We start from the raw sequence: 22,436 nt of genomic DNA on the forward strand, positions 1-22,436 counted from the left end.
GAGACAGATTGTTTTATGATATCACAAAGATATTGCTATAAAGGTCAGGTCCAAATTTGCCTTGTGACCGTGATAAAATACTGAGCTTGAATCATGACCTGGTGCGCTACTTTCACTTCAAGAAATCAATGCAAACTCATATAGTCCATTTTTCATTAAATCTTTATTATAAAAATATAAAACACAGAAATTAAGTCAAACATTTCTGCAACCCCTACAAGGAAACGGTCGCTCACCCCCATTTTTAGGAATCAGTGTATACACACACATGGTACACAGCCTTTTGCCAGCTTCCTTTTTAATGCGCTCTGGATCGACTTGACCAAGTGTTTCTGTGTTAAGCAGACAGTATATTTACACAAACATGAACCACAAAAAAATACAGATATGCCAAGGCCAAAGAGTGAACCTTGCAAAACCAGTTGAGGGAGATTTGGTAGAGGGAAACAACTCAAGACTGACAACCAGAGAAGTGTGTCAATGAAGGCTGAACATACAGAGGAACCTTCCCAGTATTCTTACTAAAGGATGGAGTGGATGGAGATACATTAAGACTACATACTATCGGGCTACATCCATTGAGCCCATCATTCTCTCAATGCTAAACCAGCTCTACTTTTAACTGTCTGAGGTGAACAAAAACAGTGCTGCTGATGTGGAACGTTCAGGCTTTCGTGATATCGCTGTGGCATAGGACCACTATCAGACTACTGAGGATACTGCCTCTGGATTGTGTTTCAACCTCAGCCAAGGCCTGGAGGAGGTGTCAACAGAAGGTCAGCAGTGGGGAAACCTGATGAGACTGGTGTACCTCCTCTCCTTTTGAAATGGTCGCAAATGTCGAATTCGGCATTGTTTTTATAATTTTCTGTTCTACATTGTTGAATGATATAAAGAACGCTGACATGTTTCTTTTTTTCTGTAAATATAGTGCCTGAAATAATTGCATTTCATGTAAGAAGTGCCTTATGGAGGAGGCAAGATTTAGATTTAATTTGAGTTCCTCACATTATAATCAATTTATTATTCATGTAATCTAACTATAGTTTAGTGGATTTCCTTCTAAACCTGGCATGTCAGGGCTGTTACTCTATTCAACACCAACTTGGCATGGCCTTTTCTGAACATAATGGAAAAGTGGGCAGAGCTGAGAGACTGGGCAAAGACTTCTCACTCCTGCTGAGGCATCTCTGTTTCTGACGGAATGGACTGAAGATACTGAACTGGAAAACTCAAAGTAGAAGAGTTTAGTGACAATAGTGTTATTTTCATCAGTTTCATCTGAAATAGTTAAAATACTTACAAAAATGCAGTATACATTTTTGAAAACACTTTGTCTGAAACCTCTGCTTTAAACTCTGATGCAGTGAAAAAAGTTCCTTACCTCGTGAGAACCAGAAGGAGAACTGTGATTGGACAAAAGTACCATCATTCAAAATCTGCTGAAGGCGGATCTAACACAGAACTAACATTAAGTCAATGCTTTACAAACACAATTTGGGATTCTGGTCCTTCATGATAGCCAAACAGGGTAGTGATGGTAATACAGTTTTGGCCAGATACAAAGATAGATATCTATATTTGCTATTGTAGTAGGATGTTTGTAGGTTTTGCATGGATACTGTCTGATTCGACAAACACCGATAAATAATTCTACTACAGAGGTTTCGGTCGAGTCAACTGTTCATTGTTTTGTAGCTTATCATATAGAGCAAAAAAATTAAATAACTTGCATTCATGTCTCTGTGAAAGATTTAAGAATTCCCTGTGCTTGAGCTGTTAGGGTCATTCTTAGTTGTGGTTACAGAGAAGAAAATATAGCTATACTCAATTCATCGTCCGATATTAGCAACGCATTCATATAGTGTGATCTGCTAAATGACTAAATTTAATACAACCAAGAATAAACTTTACAGTGCAAGCAGTCAGGGTGGTAAAGATTACATCATTCATATAAATAGACATGTTGACAGTATAAACTGTGAACATATACATATACACTTTCATGTGATTTCAAAATCATTGTTAAATACCTTTGTGTGACTGGAGGAAGAGATTGCTTTTCTGAGGTCATACCTCGTGTTGGCATTGCCCTTGTACTGGTGACAATGTGTCTGGTTACTGTGCATAACTTGTGTTGAGAATAACATTGTTGCAGGAGCTTTGTTGATACTGTTTGCACGCCATACTTTAATATTAGGATCATTTTCAACCATTATGCATTGCTTGAAACTGCAGTGCTGAAATGACATCCCACCAATATAAGCCTTACGATGGTTTGAAAAAGGTATTGCTTTTTAGAGGGCCATTGTTATTGCATTCTGAAGAAAGTCTAATTTCTGCTCATTGATAGCTAGGGAAATGTAGGAAAAGGAAGGTGGGAGAAACTGAAATGTACAGCATGAAACAAAAAAGGTATTGTTTACATCAGAAGTGCTACTTCTATGAGACAGCCAGGCACTGATTTATTTTAGTTCTTGTATATTTCGTCAGAGGGCGTGGGAGTGGTCGCGTTTTAAGAGTTCTGTAATACTCTGGTTGACGAGGGGCGTGGCGGAGTTGTGGAGTTTGGGAAAGGTGTAGAAGAGTGAGGATGAGAAGAAACTCAAGAAAGTTGCTATGGTTTGGGGCTTGGTTGTGGTTTACACTCAGGGGTCGGTGGAGTTGATGGTGGTTTTGTCACGGCCGGCCATCCCCCGGTACCAGCTGCAGTAGCCCTCTTTCTGCTGGATACAGGCATAGTGCCGGGACTGGTAGCCGGGGTAGCCGAAGTGGGACAGCATGTCCGTCCACAGGCACTCGTTCTTTGAGGTCACAAAGCAGGGCAGGTAGTGGCAGGGCTTAATCTACAGAGGGAAGAAGCGAAACTACAGATGTAGCCGTAAAGCAGGAACATTTTATCGAGTAATGCTACAGCATACTGGTGAAGGCTCACTGTGTTTTACAGTTCGACTTGAAAAAAGTTCAATTGTATCCTTTTTGATTAACAAAAATTCTGATTTAGGATATGTGACAGATTTTAGGATATGTTTCATTTTCTGTGAATTGTTTTAAAATATTGACCAATTCAAAGCACAGTGAGTCTACATTCAGCAGTAAATGAACAAGGCCAAGACAGAATTAGCATTTCAGGAAAAGGTGAAGCAATGCATAATCTTGGACACAATACTTAATTTGTGGAGAATAAGATATTGATTAGGAGAAAAAAATATTTAAGTATAAATCCCTCCAGGTAATTGGGTCGAATCAGCAAAGGGTGAGTGAGTCAAGTTCTTTTTGTAATTCATTATATTACAATTTAGAAACTAATGCATTTTATACTCCTTGCTCAACAGCATGGGTGGGCAATTCCTGTCCAAGGGCCTGATTGGTGTCAGTCTTGCCCCAGCTAACACACCTGAATCCAATAATCACCTAATCATGATCTTCAGTTTAGAATGCAATTTGATTATTCAGCTGTGTTTGCTAGGGATGGAGAAAAAGTGTGACACCAATCAGGCCCTCGGGGACTGGAATTTCCCACCCCTGCTCTACAGGATGAATGAAAATGTATGGATGGTTTCAATTCAAATGTACTTTCCTGTAGATAAGCCAGTGGAGTTCAAAGATTCATCTAATTGCTAGCCTCTGAAATGAAAGTCCACTACTTAGTTTGTGGTTTCCCAAAGGGAATGGAGGAGAAAACCAAAGGGATAGAAATCTGTATTGCACTGCAATTCCGTTAACATCCTTTAAACTTCTCATTTCCTTCTCACATACAGTGCGTTCGGAAAGTATTCAGACCCATTGACTTTTTCCACATTTTGTTACATTACAGCCTTATTCTAAAATTGATTAAAAAAAATCTCAATCTACCCACAATACCCCATAATGACAAAGCGAAAACCTTTTTTAGAAATGTTTGCAAATTTATACAAAAAAATGAAACAAATAGCTTATTTACATAAGTATTCAGACCCTTTGCTACAGTATGCGACTCAAAATTGAGCTCAGGTGCATCCTGTTTCCATTGATCATCCTTGAGAAGTTTCTACAACTTGATTGGAGGCCACCGGTGTTAAATTCTATTGATTGGACATGATTTGGAAAGGCATGTCAGAGCAAAAACCAAGCCATGAGGTCGAAGGAATTGTCTGTAGAGCGGGACAGGATAGTGTCGAGGCACAGATCTGGGGAAGGGTATCCAAAAGGTTTGGCAGCATTGAAGGTCCCCAAGAACACAGTGGCCTCCATTATTCTTAAATTAAAGAAGTTTGGAACCACCAAGACTCTTCCTAGAGCTGGCCGCCGGCCAAACTGAGCAAATCGGGCCTTGGTCAGGGAGGTGACCAAGAACCTGATGGTCACTGACGGAGGTCCAGAGTTCCTCTGTGGAGATGGGAGATTCTTCCAGAAAGACGAGCATCTCTGCAGCACTCCACCAATTAGGCCTTTATGGTAGAGTGGCCAGACAGAAGCGACTTCTCAGTAAAAGGCACATGAAAGCCTGCTTGGAGTTTGCCAAAAGGCACCTAAAGGACTCTCAGACCATGAGAAACAAGATTCTCTGGTGTGTTGAAACCAAGATTGAACTCTTTGGCCTGAGTACCAAGCGTCACGTCTGGAGGAAACCTGGCACCATCCCTACGGTGAAGCATGGTGGTGGCAGCATCATGCTGTGTTTTTCAGCAGCAGGGACTGGGAGAATAGTCGGGATAGAGTGAAAGATGAACGGAGCAAGGTACAGAGAGATCCTTGATGAAAACCTGCTCCAGAGCGCTCAGGACCTCAGACTGGGGGGCAAAGGTTCACCTTCCAACAGGACAACGACCCTAAGCACACAGCCAAGACAACGCAGGAGTGGCTTCGGGACAAATCTCTGAATGTCCTTGAGTGGCCCAGCCAGAGCCTGGACTTGAACCCAATTGTCCATCTCTGGAGAGACCTGAAAATAGCTGTGCAGCGACGCTCCCCATCCAACCTGACAGAGCTTGAGAGGATCTGCAGAGAAGAATGGGAGAAACTCCCCAAATATAGGTGCGCCAAAAATGTAAAATAAATAGCATAGGATATTTACAAACAAATGGGCAGGGTACGTGCAGTTTCATAGTGCAAGTGCAATTAGTCCAATAAGTTGCAGTATTGCATTCGGAATACGAGTACTTGGCCCTATTTTTTTTTTTTTTTTTTACCTTAGTCTGTACCTGCGGCCAGAGGGAAGGAGCTGGAATTCAGGGTGGAGTGGATGGGAAGAGTCAACCGCAATTTTATTCGCCTTATGGAGGGCTCTGCCCAGGTAGAGAGATGAGTTCTTGCTGTTGCTGCCCCATGATTTTTCTGCAAGTCCTGACTATCTTGCCCAACCTATTTCTGTGCAACTTTGATAGGACAGGTATTGTGTGTAGCTTGATGAGGGGGGGAAAAAAACAATGTCATCCATTTTAGAATAAGGCTCTAAGATAACAAAATGTGGAAAAAGTCAAGGGGTCTGAATACTTTCCGAATGCACTGTATAGCCTGCCAAATGTCTTTAAAAGGTGAGAAATTAGAAACTGACAAAATACTCTGTTTTAGAGAAATCCAAAGAGGTGTTTCAGTAAAGGCTGTGTGTACTGTAATGACCGAGCCAGAGGAATCAACAGCAGAGAACTTAAGGAATATGGGTGAAGCTGAACGCATTCTTTATGGTGCAAGCGTTTTCAGTGAAGTTTAACTGGTTCTGGTGTTCATGGGGCTATGTTATGGACAGTTAGCTTTTTAATCATTTACTGACGCCAATTTTTTGTATACACTGCAGTGGATTATTTTCACATGCTTCCTGCATTCCTTAGCTATAAATCATCTTGTTGAAGAATACAAAGGATGACAAACTGGTTTTAATGATTTTGGCGGAAGCGTCGGTGAAGTGTGACGTTCGCACTCTAGGAGATTCTTGCACTTGATATAAAACCACAGAGATGGCTGTGTCTGCACTGCCTCGGTCTGTTGTCTTCTCAGACAGTAAGCATGCTGGTTCATAGGGGTGCACACAATGAGGTGTTGTGTTCTAGCAATAGGATGCTGCTACACGTGTTTTTTTTCTTCTTCCCGATTTTAAAGATTACATTTGAACTGAAATGGGCAATAAACTAAAAGAAAAACGCTTCTACCATGGCGAGTTCTGTCCAAGTTTGTTTTTCATTCCTGATGCTGACTTGCCATGTTTGGTCACAATCATACATTCACCTCCACTGTTCTGCGTTGGCCTCGAAGACTCACTGTACGTCTGTGTCTTAACATTACAACCCTTTAAGCAGTTTGGGTGTGAGCAGTTTGAAAGGTGTTAGCCAGCATTTGGACTGTGTAGCTACTCCGGTCTCCTGTCTGGCAATGCACTTATTGCTGGTGACGGGAGCTGGTGATGGGCAGACCAGATGGTGTGTCTGGAGCCATGCAGTACAGTAGGATATTTATGAGCCTGGACTGGAGCTGCACAGGAGCAGGTCTCGCATAAAGGGGGTCCGACCGAGCGCGGAATTCAGGCTTTGGAATAACAGGGAAAGTGATTCCAGTGTAGTTAAATTGAATAACTCACAAAGATCATTATAAATCTCTTTTCTCTCTCCTCGTCTTTCCCTCTGTCTCTTCAGTTACATTCATGGATGTGTATTATCCGTTATGATGCCAAAATGGAAAGGGGACACATAATATTCCTGACAGCTAAAACCTTAAATTATATCATTCAGCCACTATCAGGAATTTAAAAGTATGTCCCTACAATCATAATCAAAATGATTTGGTATATATCTCCCGGGTGGCGCAGTGGTCTAGGGCACTGCATCGCAGTGCTAGCTGCGCCACCAGAGTCTCTGGGTTCGCGCCCAGGCTGGGCTGGGTTCGCGCCCAGGCTCTGTCGCAGCCGGCTGCAACCGGGAGGTCCGTGGGGCGACGCACATTTGGCATAGCGTCGTCCGGGTTAGGGAGGGTTTGGCCGGTAGGGATATCCTTGTCTCAGTATGTAAAAAATGTAATAAAATGTATGCACTCTACTGTAAGTCGCTCTGGATAAGAGCGTCTGCTAAATGACTAAAATGTAAATGTAAAATGTATATATTTTGATAGTCATTCTTGTATTGTGCTACACTTAAGAATAGAGGGAAAAGTTTTAAATGGTTTGGCAAGGATTTCATAATTGGTTGCAGTTTATCAGCAAAATCTATTTGACCCAATATATGCAAGGCCACTAAAGTAATTATTATGGTCATAAAATGAACACATTATTTCCCCCCAATTCCACAGCCAATATCCGATAACATATGGAGATTATGAAGTGCCTTGTCATTTTCTGTGGTAAGACGTCTTCTAGATGGAGGAACAGAGATGCTCAGAGCAGGATGGTATGCTTTGCAGTAAGCAGGGTGTTCTGCCTGCCTCTGCCTCTGCCCCTGCCCCTCTTTCTGGCTCCTACTCCTCCATCTTGGCTCTGTTGCTGTTGGGTTGCTTTAGCTTCCTTATACATATCCATCTTATCCATATTCTCTCCGGGAGCCACTTCATCCATATTCTCCCTGAGAGCGCAGTTGTTGCCACTCACCCTGCAGTTGCAGCCCAGCTGGTAGCGGTGGTTGATGCCCTTCTTCTGGGCCAGCGAGAGGCGCTCCCATGGCTGGTTGAAATTACACAGCCCGGTGTAGACCTTGCCGTCGAACACGCGGCCTGAGGGGAGAGAGAGGGTTGGTTACAGATCAGCTTTTGTTATGCATTACATCATTTGTGATTTTTTTTCTTTTCATGACTTCATGACCATTCATTACAATGGTTTGTTTGTTCCCCCAAAAAACTGAAGACTGAAAAACAATTCTTGTCATATTCCCAATGCCATGGGAAAGAGTCAGATGTCCAAAGAGTCAGATGTCATCCTTAGCCTATTTTTGGCTAATTGTATAATTGCCATACCTCGCCTAGTATAAATACACCAGTCAAGCAAGTGGTTCAAAGCTTTTTAACTATGGTAAGACCATCTTGTACAGAAGGTCCCATATTAAACCAACACCCCTATTGAGAATTTCCAAAAGGTTTTCTAACTTCTATTTTTAGGTTAGGCTTCTATTAGGCTTTTATTTTTAGGTTATTTTTAGGTTAGTCAGGTTCACCCTACACTGTAGCCCGCCAGCTAACACTCAAACAACATGGTTGTTTGTAACAGTGTATCCATTGCTAGTGCTACACTGTCCTGTTGTCATCACACACTAAGCTGAAAGCTGGCAAACACACAACTCTTAGAACGACTTCCATATGGATTATTGGCATCTCTGGCAAAGTTAGACAATGGTGAGAGCGGCATTATCCTGTTCCTAAATTGTAGTTGGCAAGACAGCACAAGCAGATCTGGGACCAGGCTAGTGCGGCATCCCTCTTCAAAGCTAATCAGGCGGCCGTGCACTCACTCTGGGTTGATCAAAGCTCAACCCGTGGAGCTAATCTATCAGGCCTTGACGTATTTAACATGCCTGTAATTGAGTCCTGATACAGTATGGCTCAGGGACTCAAGACCCAATTACAGACTCACTCCCCAAACCAGAGCTAGAGCTGCTGCCTGGCCTGGATGACTGTGATGTCATCATCACCCAGCCACAATAAACACACTTGGGTTGCCGCGGTGATTTCCTTCCTCATGTTTTATTGGCTTCGTAGGGCATGTTTACAGGTTTGGGACGTAGTGATGGGAACATTCAACACACAGCTAAACAGTATGACGGCCTTAGGTCTCACTCAACTGCTCTCCGACTTCATAGCAAGTCATAGGCTCAGAGACAGTTTCTATCTACAAGCCATCGGACTGCCAAACACTTGAATTGGACTGACCACTTGCACTGACTCAACACCTTAGCACACATGCGCTCACACCCACACTGACATACACATACAGTTGAAGTCGGAAGTTTACATACACTTTAGCCAAAAAAAAACTAGTTTAAATGTTTCACAATTCCTAACATTTAATCCTAGTAAAAATTCCCTGTCTTAGGTCAGTTAGGATCACCACTTTATTTTAAGAATGTGAAATGTCAGAATAATAGTAGAGAATGATTGATTTATTACAGCTTTTATTTCTTTCATCCCATTCCCAGTGGGTCAGAAGTTTACATACACAATTAGTATTTGGTAGCATTGCCTTTAGATTGTTTAACTTGGGTCAAACGTTTAGGGTAACCTTCCACAAGCTTCCCACAATAAGTTGGGTGAATTTTGTCCCATTCCTCCTGACAGAGCTGGTGTAACTGAGTCAGGTTTGTAGGCCTCCTTGCTCGCACACGCTTTTTCAGTTCTGCCCACAAATTTTCTATGGGATTGAGATCAGGGCTTTGTGATGGCCGCTCCAATACCTTGACTTTGTTGTCCTTTAGCCATTTTGCCACAACTTTGGAAGTATGCTTGGGGTCATTGTCCATTTGGAAGGCCCATTTGCGACCAAGCTTTAACTTCCTGACGGATGTCTTGAGATGTTGCTTCAATCTAACCAACTAATATTTTCCTTGTCATGATGCCATCTATTTTGTGAAGTCCACCAGTCCCTCCTGCAGCAAAGCACCCCCACAATATGATGCTGCCACCCCCGTGCTTCACGGTTGGGATGGTGTTCTTCAGCTTGCATGCCTCCCCCTTTTTCTTCCAAACATAAGTGGTCATTATGGCTAAACAAAAATAGAACTGTTTAATCAGACCAGAGGACATTTCTCCAAAAGTACGATCTATGTCCCCATGTGCAGTTGTAAACCGTAGTCTGGCTTTTTTATAGCGGTTTTGGAGCAGTGGCTTCTTCCTTGCTGAGCGGCCTTTCAGGTTATCGATATAGGACTCGCTTTACTGTGGATATAGACACTTTTGTACTTGTTTCCTCCAGCATCTTCAAGGTCCTTTGCTGTTGTTCTGGGATTGATTTGCACTTTTCGCACCAAAGTTTGTTCATCTCTAGGAGACAGAACGCGTATCCTTCGTTATGAAGGCTGCGTATACTTGCGTACTATTGTTTGTACAGATGAGCGTGGTACCTTCAGCGTTTGGAAATTGCTCCCAAAAATGAACCAGACATTTTTTCAGAGGTCTTGACTGATTTCTTTTGATTTTCCCATGATGTCAAGCAAAGAGGCACTGAGTTTGAAGGTAGGCCTTGAAATACATCCACAGGTACACCTCCAATTGACTCAAATTATGTCAATTAGCCTATCAGAAGCTTCTAAAGCCATGACACCATTTTCTGGTATTTTCCAAGCTGTTTAAAGGCACAGTCAACTTAGTGTATGTAAACTTCTGACCCACTGGAATTATAAGTGAAATAATCTGTCTGTAAACAATTGTTGGAAAAATTACTTGTGTCATGCACACAGTAGATGTCCTAACTGACTTGCCAAAACTATAGTTTGTTAACAATAAATTTTGTGGAGTCGTTGAAAAACGAGTTTTAATGACGCCAACCTAAGTATGTAAACTTCCGACTTCAACTGTGCATTCCTACTACAAACACATCACAAATGTGTGTGTAGCATGCAAGGAAGCATTTCGTTGGACGGTGTATCCTGTACATACAACTAATGAATTGAAGTTGAACTTGATAAATGCCTGCCTGCACTGGAAACGCTAGAACTGTTCATTATAAGAGAGGAGGGAAAAGTACTGCTGTTTACACCCCAAAGGAGAAGGAAATGCTTCAACAAATAAGTGCCCCCCTGCCTCTCTTTCGTCTCTCACAGACGGGAAGTTATATATAGTGGGAAAGTTTGTGTCACAGAGCAGTCAAGAAGTCTTCAGGGAGGGGGAGGAGGGGGTTGCATTTAAACCAAAAAAACCTGGGGCTGCTGTTAGCAACGCTGCCATTGTTGTGGGACGTGCTGCCGAGAGGGAGTTAGGGGAAACAGGCCTGGGAGATCAAGCTGGCATCAACTCCACTGATGTGCTTGCTTGCCTCGCTAATTTGTTTTTGGTAATGTGCTTCTGAGGCAGCTCGTGAGGCTGTTTTTATTGCTTATTAATAGCTCTCAATGGAAAGACATTGTTTCTGGCACCACCATGACAACTGTGCAGCCCGCCAAGTACATTAGATAGCTGCTTTTCAGATCAGTGGTACTGTATGGTTGAATAGTGACTCACCTGTGATCAGATACTGGTACTTGTTGATGTCGAACTTGACTCCACACAAACTCTCAGAGGCATCGGTGTAGATGTGCTGAACATGCTGCATTTTGTTGAATCCTTTGTACATCTGCAAAACAGACCATGACAAACAGTCTGTCATAACGATTATAATCTGGAATGAAGATCACACCTCTGGCACTTGTTCTTGCTTCTGACGCAACTGGATTTATTGAGTTGTTCTCGAAGTTGTCAGGAATCCACAACAATAAACAAACGCAGTATGATGAGATATTGCTTCCAAGAATTCAGTGTTGTAGAGGGAGAGGCCACTGATGCTATCATTTAACAACATGAAAATGAACATAATTACAGGACATAATGAAGACGTGACTTTGGGGTTGAACCGTGGGTCCACCCATTGAGTTCAGGTGCGCGGAACACAAACGCTGCCGGACAAAGTAAATGTTTGCCCTGGGATTTGTTGTGTTTGGTCCGTCGTGATTTATTTGTCTGGGAACAACAGGAAATCCCTGTTTAGACACTGCTATTCTTGGAAATAACAGGACAAGCCGTGAAAGAGGCGAGCCATTGGGACCTAAAACGGGGGATTTCTGGGAAAAAGTTTAGGGGCAACAAAGCCCACTCTTCATGATTTATATACTCAGAGGCGATTGTCTTTAGGCCATTACGACTACGTTGGATTCCTTTGGCCAAACAAATATTCAAACACACTTAACTTGGATTAGCCAAACCTTCTTGCCACAGGGCCAAGAGTTAAAGAGGTGATGATGAAAACAATGTCTAATCCTCTGTAACATACTCTTGTGGCACTTAATGGAAAAGCTTGGCCATTTCACGGCATCTGTGAACTCATGTTTTGGTTATAAGAATTAGGGATTGCACTATAACTTAAGTGATACTGCTGCAGTAGCCTAGTCATACACTATCATTTTAGTAGGCCTACAGTGATAAAACTGGTCTCCTAGTTTCAAAGCCTATGAGCTTGTTAGTGATTCTTATATCCTTGTGCTGTTTTCCCATAGTGCGGTTATGCTCTTCAAGGTATGGGCCAGATTATGAAAAACTCGGGCTGAATGATGCGATGATGGCTTACCTTCATCTGTTTGACCGTGTAACGCATGGTACCAAAAGGCCCATCCTTCAGTAACTTCTTGCCCACCACTTTGGCACGGATCACTGTAGACAAGACACAAGCACAGAATTAGTCAATTATGCAATGGACAGAGCTTGGAAAGCCTCTAGCTGCAGCATATTGGATGATTTCCCGAATTTAGGTCACATCAGAGCAAGTCTTGTCCCCATCTCTGTCCCTGACGTTTGTGTGAGAAGCCTAAATACAGTAGTAAGTCCAATATGTGTTCAACATATCACCCTTACAGATGCTTTAGCTAGAAGTACCTCCCGATTAGGACCCTAGAATGCATTAGGCTGCTCATTGCTTTTCCAAAGCTTATTAAAAACCCAGCCCCTAGAGAGACCCATGGAAGATTTTGTCAGGGTTTGGCTCAGTTTATAATCTATTCATTTATTTTTATGGATTGCTTCTGCTTGGCAAACAAGTCCAGTGGAAGACTAGGGTCTAGCGTTTGTACTTGAATTTGACTGAGGCCAAAGCAGTTCTTCTTCAGGACAATGAAAATGAGGCCACAGCTTTATTACTACCTCCCTCCTGCCTTATCCCTGTATCGTAAAACCATGTGTCGCCACTGTTTAAACAACCTCCTTTCTTTACATTCAGCACAGGGTGGAAAAAGATCTTATCAGTGCTGCTCACCCTCATGTAAACAGCGGCTAGGTGACACAGTTTGGCTGTGGAATCACCTTGTTTGCTTTCACTCCTTTTAAAGTAAGTGGGTCCATTGTGAGGGGGAAATCGGCTTACGAGCGAGGCCTCATTTAGGCCAGTGAATCAGGTCCACCCCAGAGTACTTGTATCAGTGCTCTGGGGCCCCCCGGGGGAGAATGGGTAGTGAAAGGGTAGTCCACATGCAGGCGCAGTCGACTTGAGTCAAGATCACCTGCTCCCCGCAGCCTGACAGCCACAGACATAACTAACGGTGGGGATGTTTATCTTTCCTCTCCGGAATGTTCTTTCTACATTCCTTTTGAGGTTCACATTCTTGAGCATGTGAGGGGGGAGAAAAGGGAAGTGCGTCTCACTCATCTAGATAGAGTGAAGAAGGGATGTAAGTCACCAAGAACGCATCTCCTCTCTTATAGCGTCATAGTATGTATTTAAGTCCCAGACACGAAGGGAGTCTAAAGGAAAAGCAGTAATCCTGGTGATTTATGAATAGAAAAGTCTCCTAGAAGATGCCGGTGAGGTGACATCAACACCTTCAATGGAGCTCACATTTTCACCTGCCAGTTTAGAATGACGTGGCTCTAATAGAGCATCAGCCATCCAATGTGATAGCTGTTAGAGAATCACACATCCATGTAGAAGGCAACGATTATGTTAAACCTATTCAGGTGATCTTGCGTTCTTGGTGACCTTTTTGAGCCAATGTACCCAAGGACATCTGCTCTATTAATCTGTCAACTCGCATATTATGAGCCTCAAAGCATTGTTACCTAACCAGTCTCTGCTATGCAGAGTCAAATGAATGGTACTTTCACTGATGTAATTTTTTGTACCTTGTCAGCTCGGGGATTCGAACTTGCAACCTTTCGGTTACTAGTCCAACGCTCTAACCACTAGGCTACTCTGCCGCCCCATAATGCACTGATCCCTCAAACTATTTTCAGAAGCCAGTAGCCGAAAACCTGCCTTCCCCTTAAAACCTAAACTCCATTGCAAAGATTGCTTTCCCCACCCAAAACGATAAGAGTCCAATTCCAAAGAGCTTTGCGTTGAGCCTTCAACTGTTATTAGACGTAGGAGTCATAGGTCATATCACTGAACAAGAGTCCAACAGTAACACCAAACGCTCTTTGAGGCGGGATACACTCGCCACTGGGCGGGCAACCACTAATTGGGTGGTGCCGAAGTCATTGCCTGGTGGAATGTGTGAAAGGCCGCAGCTGCTGGTGAGACAGAGGATTTGTGTTATTCCCTACAGCGATCCTTTGACCTCCAAGGGAAGGGCCCTAAGGAGATCTCAGAATGCTAGCTATATTTACTCCTGACCACCGAGTTCTTTCAACATGCCAATTCAGGCTAGGTCTGGACCCCAGTGTCAGAAATGACCAAGTTGTGAGTGTTTTATGTAATCCAATTCTAAGCCCAAGCACTGCATAAGATATCCACCTGATCAGTACTGGTTAGTTTAGCTGTAATCGGCACTGCAGCTAGAAATCTCTTGCAGCTCGAGTTAGTGCCACCTGTTCTCTCTGTGTGTGCTGCAACACACGAATAGCAATTACAGGCGAGTGCTATTCTGCTGTTTCTGCCGCATGCATATTAATGTTTTGCAGTGGATTTGACATACATTCCCAGTGGAAAGTAAATGGATTTTTCTTAATAAGGAGAAGTAACTGGGGTATGACAGAAAGTAATTGAATTAATTTAGCACAGTATCTCTTCCCCGAAGCATGGGATTACTAAACTCTGCATTCAAATGCTAATCGCAACACAAGTGGGAATGTAATTCAATCAAGCAGTTTAAGCCTCCTCCTGCTTTACATTTTGCCTGTGAATCTTGTGAGACACCTCAGGCTAAATTGTGATTACAGCAAACAGATTGCGTGATGAGGGAAAAGTCACCATGACAAGGTTGAAATAGATGGTCATATGAAGAGGGGAAGAATAGGGGGAAATAATGTGGTTGTGTATAACCAGAGTTGTGAACTGTGTGTGTGGTGATAAGCGAGGGAGAGCGAGACTGATTCTGAACATGATCTGAGTGGGCGGGGGGAAACGATGCTACTTAGTATGACACACTCACTGGGTGCTCCACTCAAAAAAGAAACCACTCTTAAGTACTCTTCCTCTTTTTCGAGGTGTCAGAGCTGACAACACCCATAGTGGGATTACACTTGACCTGAATAGAAAAGTAATGTCCGCACCAGTTCACCGAAGAGATGGACGCAACTTAACCAACATGGGATGTGTAGGTCTGATTTAAAAGTAATGCACTATATAGGGAACAGGGTACTATTTCAGAAGCAGTCATGGACTACACTGGTGATTTTTGAAGTTAAGCGGTCTGCAGGAAAGGGATGACTTAAACGCTCTATGCCTGTCTAACAGGGTGTACATGTCAAACATTCAGGGAATCTTGCACCTTTTTGACTTCTTGACCTGTTTTAACAGGAAGGAACGCTGGCCTTATGGAATGAAGCTGCTTTGAACGCACCGAGCTGATCCCAGATGACATAATGTTCCTCATAATATGGGACCATCTATGCCCTCTGCCAGTTGGGAAGAAAAATGGGTAGCATAGTAGAGAATAGGATTGGGTTTTGCATTATTGCAACCTATAGTAACTATAGCTCATTGCTTCCCTCGCCAGGTCTCCCAAGAGAAAGGACAGGGTAACTTGAGGACCTCCCTCCTCACCACTCTGAGAACTAGCTTACACCAGGCTAAACTACTGTACATGTTTCTCCAAGGTTATTATCCCAGGCCAAGTCACACTTACCCACAGCAGTAATCTTCTATATTGAATCGGTGCATGGTACGAGATTGTAAAGGTCTGCTCCTGACAGCTCAGCTCCTTGGGATATTAAACACCAGGGCCAAAGTGTAGCTAGGGTCGACCGAAACGCTAATCTGCTGCATGAAAAGCTTTAGAGAAACAGCCTTCCCCTCTGTTCCAATGTGAATGGGCTGTTTCAGTCACCAAGTAAAATTTCAGCCCAGTAGGTCTTCTGTGCACCAAAAGTAATCTCTCTGTCTCTGTCTGTATGCAGCAAGAAAAAAATTGTCAGGAAATGGCTGACTTGTCTAGAAATGCAAGGAAGGGTTCATTGAGAGAACGTATATCAGCTGACCTAGTTGAACTCCTTACGTTGATTGCAAAGTTACCCTCAGGTTATTTGAAGTTGGTATTTGACATGTTTTTTCCTCTTTGTTGTACCCTCATTTCCTCAATTCCGAATGTCTATCTGATACATCTATTAGAGCGGTGCTGCTAGTGATTTTGGAGCAGGGCCTATGAAACAACGGGAGCAGCCTTTGAACTCACCTCTGGCTCACCTCTGGCTCTTACAGTGGAAATTAGTCCCTCTCCTCACTCAGCATTACACCTGAGGGGAGCTTAAGGTCACCATTTACGTTTTAATCCACATCTAGATATTCACTGTGTGTGTAAACCATAGCCGTTTGACCATAGTCCTCAAATAATAGTTAGCTGCCAAAAACCCTTGGGCTATTTTAGATTTAGCTTTAGTCCTTAAAATACCTTTTAGTCTTAATCACATTTGTCATTTCATCCTTCGTTAGTTATCAGTCGACTAAAACTCAGGACAATTTTAGTCTAGTTTAGTCAGTGCATAAAGAATTAATATTTAAGCTACCTAACTTCCATCATTTGCACATTCAGATAGCCTTGTCCAACTAGGCCTACTATCCCCTCGTATACCTTAGATGGCAACATTGATATTGTGGTAGATTGTATCCAATGCCAAACATAATTAACCATATAGGCAATAAAGCCTTGGCTACAGGTGAAACAATTTACAGCTCTGATTTTCTGCCCATCACAACCGTCAAGGGGGTAAATAAGTGGTTTCCTTGATAAGGGGAGAATTTGAGCTTAAAAATGCCAGAAGTATTACTGTACTCCTAATATTCAACGAATAGCATTTGTTTTTACCATTGGGGGGAAAAGCAACCGTAACTCGCAGACCACGGTGCGAGAGCGGCAACAGAGGTGAATGAATAACAGCGAGCATGGGAAAATGGAGCTTCTGATGTCAGAGAAAAAATTGCCTACATGAGAGTAAACATTGAGTATGTTTACATGCACACTAATTTGATTTTAAACTGATTATAGTAAAAGGCTGAGTATGGCATTAGTCATGTAAACACCTTGCTCTTATCTTAATCGGCATGAGGCCATAATTGAAGTAGGCATACGCCGATTAAAACACCTGGTTTTCTGAGCAATCTTTTGAATGATAAGGACATGTAAACAGCGTAATCGGCGTTCCAGTGATGTATTTGATCTGCGCATGTGCCTGCACCAGGTAGTGCAAGCTTCCCTCTTATGCGCGACTGAAGTAAGTTCAGAAAAACTGAAAGTATACATCTAAATAGTTCTCACGTACAAACTTTACAATGGATTCGGAAAGTATTCAGACCCCTTGACCTTTTCAACATTTTGTTACGTTACAGCCTTATTCTAAAATTGAGGATTTTTATTTCTTTAATCAATCTACACACAATACCCCAGTATTAAGAACTTTTGATATGAGACTGTTTCCATTGATCATCCATGAGATGTTTCTACAACTTGATTGGAGTCCACCTGTGGTAAATTCAGTTGATTGGACATGATTTGGAAAGGCACACACCTGTCTATATAAAATCCCACAGTTGACAGTGCATGTCAGAGTAAAAATCAAGCAATGAGGTTGATGGAATTGTCCATAGAGCTCCGAGACAGGATTGTGTCAATGCACAGATCTGGGGAAGGGTACCAAAACATTTCTGCAGCATTGAAGGTTCCCAAGAACACGTTGGCCTCCATTCTTAAATTGAAGAAGTTTGGAACCACCAAGACTCTTGCTAGAGCTGGCCTCCTGGCCAAACTGAGCAATCGGGGGAGAAGGGCATTGGTCAGGGAGGTTACCAAGAACCCGATGGTCACTCTGACAGAGCTACAGAGTTCCTTTGTAGAGAAAATGGGAAAACATTCCAGAAGGACAACCATCTATGCAGCACCAATCAGGCCTTCTAGTTGAAGTTAGTTACAAGTCAAGTGTCCAGGCTTCGCATCAGTTCAGAAGATTGACGAGTGACTGAAGTGATTGCCTGGAGCTGTGTGGGAGAGCTCAATCAGACTGCGCTACTGAAATATGTGAATTCTGCCAATGAGAGGATAGCATGAAATATTCTGCATGCATGCTTGGAATTGGACAAAACTGATGAAAATTTGCTTCATGTCAAATTAAATGTCACAGGGAATTCTCGTCACATTTGTCAACTAAAATTAAAAGTAATTTGTAATAGTTCGTTTTTTTCCCCCCAGGGCATCTCGTCTCATCATCAGTTTTAGTCAGGAAAAATAGGTTGTTGACGAAATAAACAGCCTTTGTTGAAAGTACTGTTCATATGAAATGGGGGGGGGATGAGGATAAAGGCACATTTTATAACTCATATCTTTCATAAGGAATATTTTGTAGGTATAGATCTGCATACAGTATGTTTTTAGGGGTATTTTGACACTAAGGTTTATCAAAGGTGACATTTTCTTAAAACATTCATCAAACCCCAGTGAAGTGATGCAATGCAAGGCCATGTGAAGCTTTTGGAACTGCGTTTTGTCCCAGAAAATTGACTTGCGCTTTTTTTGGATAAGACTGCAGCACATGTTTGTTTGGACATGCCCAGGGGACACACATCAGAATATCCATCTTAACTCTAGGTGTTGCCAGGAGATAACTGTTATCCTTCTCAGTCCAAAAACATAATGTTCATGCCAAACTCCATTTCCAGTTGGCTTACAACACAAGAGCTATTGGAATTTTACATGTAAAATCTTGCCTGAAAATGTCATCAGTTGCATAATAATTATGCAATAGTCATCATAAGCTTACATGTTCATGATAACTGCACTAAAGCCCTATCCTAACAGAAGTCCAACACTATCTTCATTTACTGTCTAACTGAATGCAATAGCCTTCATTATTTCTCAATGAGCAGAAGATGGATATAAGGTCAAATTAATTGGGGAAAGTGTGCATGTTACTCCCATAGAATTATCTCAAGCTTTTTCCATGGCCAATTGTCCCACTGGGAAAAATAGCTCTACAGTTGTCATCTACATGATGAAATGTGATCCTGGCTTTGGCATTATGGCATGTTTACAGTGTTATGTTTTATCCGGACTTCTGTGACACTGTCCCTTGCAGTGGGAGGGAAGAGGCATACCTAGTTCTGTGCACGCTACAGGCATTCGTGGCGTACTTCTGGCTGAACCAAGACCTTGGAAATGGAATTTGGAGCTCACAAATGCTCACTTGCAGCCATTAAAGCCAGCCCTAGATTCTGGCCCACTAGGCTCCACTCCTTGCCAATGGGATGAGCCAATTTAGGGGACATGAAAGGCAGGGTGACACCTGACTGCTTGTGACACTAACATTTGTACTACCATCTTCAACACAATGGAACCAGGTCACTAACTAGCATAAGCCCCAATAATTATAATTAAATAAGAGGCAATGCTCATCAATGCTGAGGAAATGTTTGCATAAATATGTTGGTGTTTGACATGAATGGTCAACCTGCCACTTGTGTGTGAGGGTGTTATTTTTTTAAACCGTTGCCATATGTTGAAAAGTCAACATCGCTTTCTCTCCTCTGACCTTGTCAGGCTTCAGTCATAGTTCACTGGCTGGACTAGGGATCACTGCAGAAAAAAACATGACGACATAGTTGTGTCCATAAGGAAGACTCCGCCCATGGAACAGCTCTGATGTCCACTTCTCCTCCGTTCCGGGGCATTGGACCACTCTATCCTACCCTAATTGACGTTTGATGGCTGTGTCTGACAAAGGTGTGTGTGTGGGTGGATGGATGGTCAAACACACACACACTGCCTGCTGCCAGCAGTTCCGTTCCACAATACAAGAGCTGCACACCGTTCTCCTAATACCGTATATCCCAGTGGACTCCTCTCTTTCACTCTACCTTTTCCCTCCTGCTTTAGACCCCCACAACACTTATTATTGCTCAGGCTTATCAAATAATCCCTTACTCCTTTTCAGGAATGAGTCTCCTGCAGCAACAGCGGAGAGCCAGGACCCACCTGGTCTTAACAAGTGTTATCCAATAACACTGCTCAGGTTGGACTGGCATTCCTCGATAACAACAGCTGAGTTAATGTTATTCTGGCATAGCCTGTGCATGCATGACCCAGTGGTACAACAAGCTTTACAAAGCCACCCTCCTCAGAGCAGGAGGCCAAAGAAATCTCAGCTACAAGTGGGTCCGAGGACCAGCCCCAAAAGAAAACATACCTGGAATAAACACAGAAAATACCAGTGCACCTAAGTCAATAACCAAGACTTTTATTATACCAATGCTGACTCCATATCTATACCAAATGCGTGAATGGAATGAATCAGCCCCCTTTTGGAAAGTAAACATGTGCTTTCATAGAAGAGCACAAACACTTGAAGGGCAATGCTATACCAATAGGACTGTAGAATTAACAAGTTGATTGCAAGAGCACTTGCTTAACATTCCTAGCCAAGTCTTGGCTCTTACATCTTATGGAAAGCCAGACAGAACAGAGCATCCAAGCACAGTAGTTGGTCTCCACTTCAAATCTGCCATTGGTAACCTCCACACATGGGTGCAATATTCAGTCAGCAGTAAAACCCCTTGGCTGGCTACTGTCTGCCTGTTCTGTTCTGGTTTATTGCTCAGCAAGTGGTCATTTAGCTCTGAAAAACATTATGATCAGTGGGACCTGTTTCCATGGATACCGTTCCCATTTAACTCTTCCCTCTCATCAGAGCAAGGGGAAATAAAGTAAAGCTTCCTCTCTCTTGACTCACTAATTTGAGAGATGACGCATTTATTTAGACTACTATTTAGAAAGCGTGTGTTGTAGTAAACCGTTAGCCTACGAGCCATCTGATACTTGCAAACTGGTATATTCTGACAGTCTGTTTTAAAATGGGCTTTTAGGTGATGGTTCCATTTTACGCATAACTTTGTTTGGCAGAGATTTACCCATTACTGTAGGTTCCACAAAGTTGCATCGCTTTATACTAACAACAGTTTATTATTCTAATATAGTCCATGTATGCAGAATATCACAAAACCACTGCAAACGTACATTTCAATAGAGAAAATATTTTAGTTGGCATAACATATAACCCATACGACTTACCTATGTCAGAGTTACAGTACGCATCTTGCGGGTGCGACAGAGCACACGAACAAGCCTCTGTGAGTTGATGAATCTGAAGGCTGCTGAAAACGAACAGCAAGCTGAGCAGTTGGGGACAGAGGGACTGCATTTTTAGTGCGTAAAATCTCCCTCGCTGTCTTTACTTTACAACAAAAAGTTATGTCGCCGAATAGTTATTCAAAGTCTGTCCCGAGTTGAGCTCTTGTCTGCTTCAGTGGGTATGTCCAACTGTACTCTCCGGTCAGGGTATTGCATGTCACTGGGTCTCAGAGCGCGAGTCACAAATTACATATAGTGCGCGAGACGCTAGAACGCCACCCACCTCGCCAGATTTCGCGGCACGACAGCCAATCAGGACTCGAGCCGTCGATGTCATCAAGAATAACAGATGCATGACATATTGGAATTGACTTTACAATGCTTGTCTTTTTTTATTTCAAAATATTATTTTCCCCCTTTTCACTTTTGTCAGCCCTAAAACATTCCAGTCTGAGTAAAAAACGCTGGAAATTGCTCATTGAATGGAAAACCATATTTGAAAAACTTTTATTTAACTTTATTTAACTAGGCAAGTCAGTTAAGAACAAATTCTTATTTACAATGATGGCCTACCCCGGCCAAACCCAGACAATGCTGGGCCAATTGTGCGCTGCCCTATGGGACTCCCAATCACGGTCGGATGTGATACAGCCTGGATTTGAACCAGGGACTATAGTGATGCCCATATGAGCCTGATGTAATGTTTCATACATACAAGGAGCATTTATTTATTATAATTAATGGGAGACTTGCCACTTATGTTTTTATTTTGTTATTACCATGTTTTGTTAATGTTAACAGTGAAACAGCAACATGTACAAATTAGGTCTCCTTTGGGTGTATTAGAAAGACATGTTTTTTTTTTTTTTCCAGGCTCACCACTAAATGTCTATTTATGTTCAGTGAACTTCTGTAGCATTTTCTGGTCAGTGATCAAAGCTCAATTCTAGACAGTAATGAACTCCATTTGTTTACACCATACCTTTTCATATAGTCCAAAAAAACTTGGCCTCTAGACAGTTTTGCACCTGTTGTATAAAACAGTGTATGCTTATGAATACACCTCTGTGAGAACCACAGAACCCTTTTATACCTTTGAAAAGACATTCCAAATCACTTCTGCGTATTGGCATTAGTCTCACAACCAGCCTCATTTTCAAAAGCCTCTCATGCTGAAGTTGAGAGAGAGAGAGAGAGAAGGGTTTTTCAAGTGACCCAGTGTGTGCGCTGGTAAAATCCTTCACGCTGGCTACAATC

The 22,436-nt window shown here is 42.5% G+C and overlaps 2 protein-coding genes across 3 annotated transcripts in view; one reads left to right on the forward strand and one right to left on the reverse strand.

Moving 5' to 3' along the window:
• The window catches only part of LOC120049326 (synapsin-3-like), a 110,361-nt gene that overhangs the window by 44,847 nt on the left and 43,078 nt on the right, over positions 1 to 22,436 (forward strand). The gene's annotated exons all lie outside the window — the stretch shown is intronic.
• On the reverse strand, positions 145 to 21,350 carry LOC120049327 (metalloproteinase inhibitor 3-like). Of its 2 annotated transcripts, XM_038995578.1 has the most exons (5): positions 21,120 to 21,350; positions 12,206 to 12,288; positions 11,107 to 11,218; positions 7,553 to 7,674; positions 145 to 2,846 (listed from the first exon to the last, which is right to left on the reverse strand). In XM_038995578.1, the coding sequence occupies exons 1-5, from the start codon at positions 21,247 to 21,249 to the stop codon at positions 2,649 to 2,651; spliced, it is 645 nt and encodes a 214-aa protein (XP_038851506.1). In that variant the 5' UTR covers positions 21,250 to 21,350; the 3' UTR covers positions 145 to 2,648. The 2 variants fall into 2 exon arrangements, with proteins under 2 accessions (XP_038851506.1, XP_038851505.1); XM_038995577.1 differs by lacking the exon at positions 145 to 2,846 and having other exon boundaries at positions 7,343 to 7,674.

This window comes from Salvelinus namaycush, chromosome 6, assembly GCF_016432855.1.
Source record: "Salvelinus namaycush isolate Seneca chromosome 6, SaNama_1.0, whole genome shotgun sequence".
In the NCBI taxonomy this organism is placed as follows: Eukaryota; Metazoa; Chordata; class Actinopteri; order Salmoniformes; family Salmonidae; genus Salvelinus; species Salvelinus namaycush.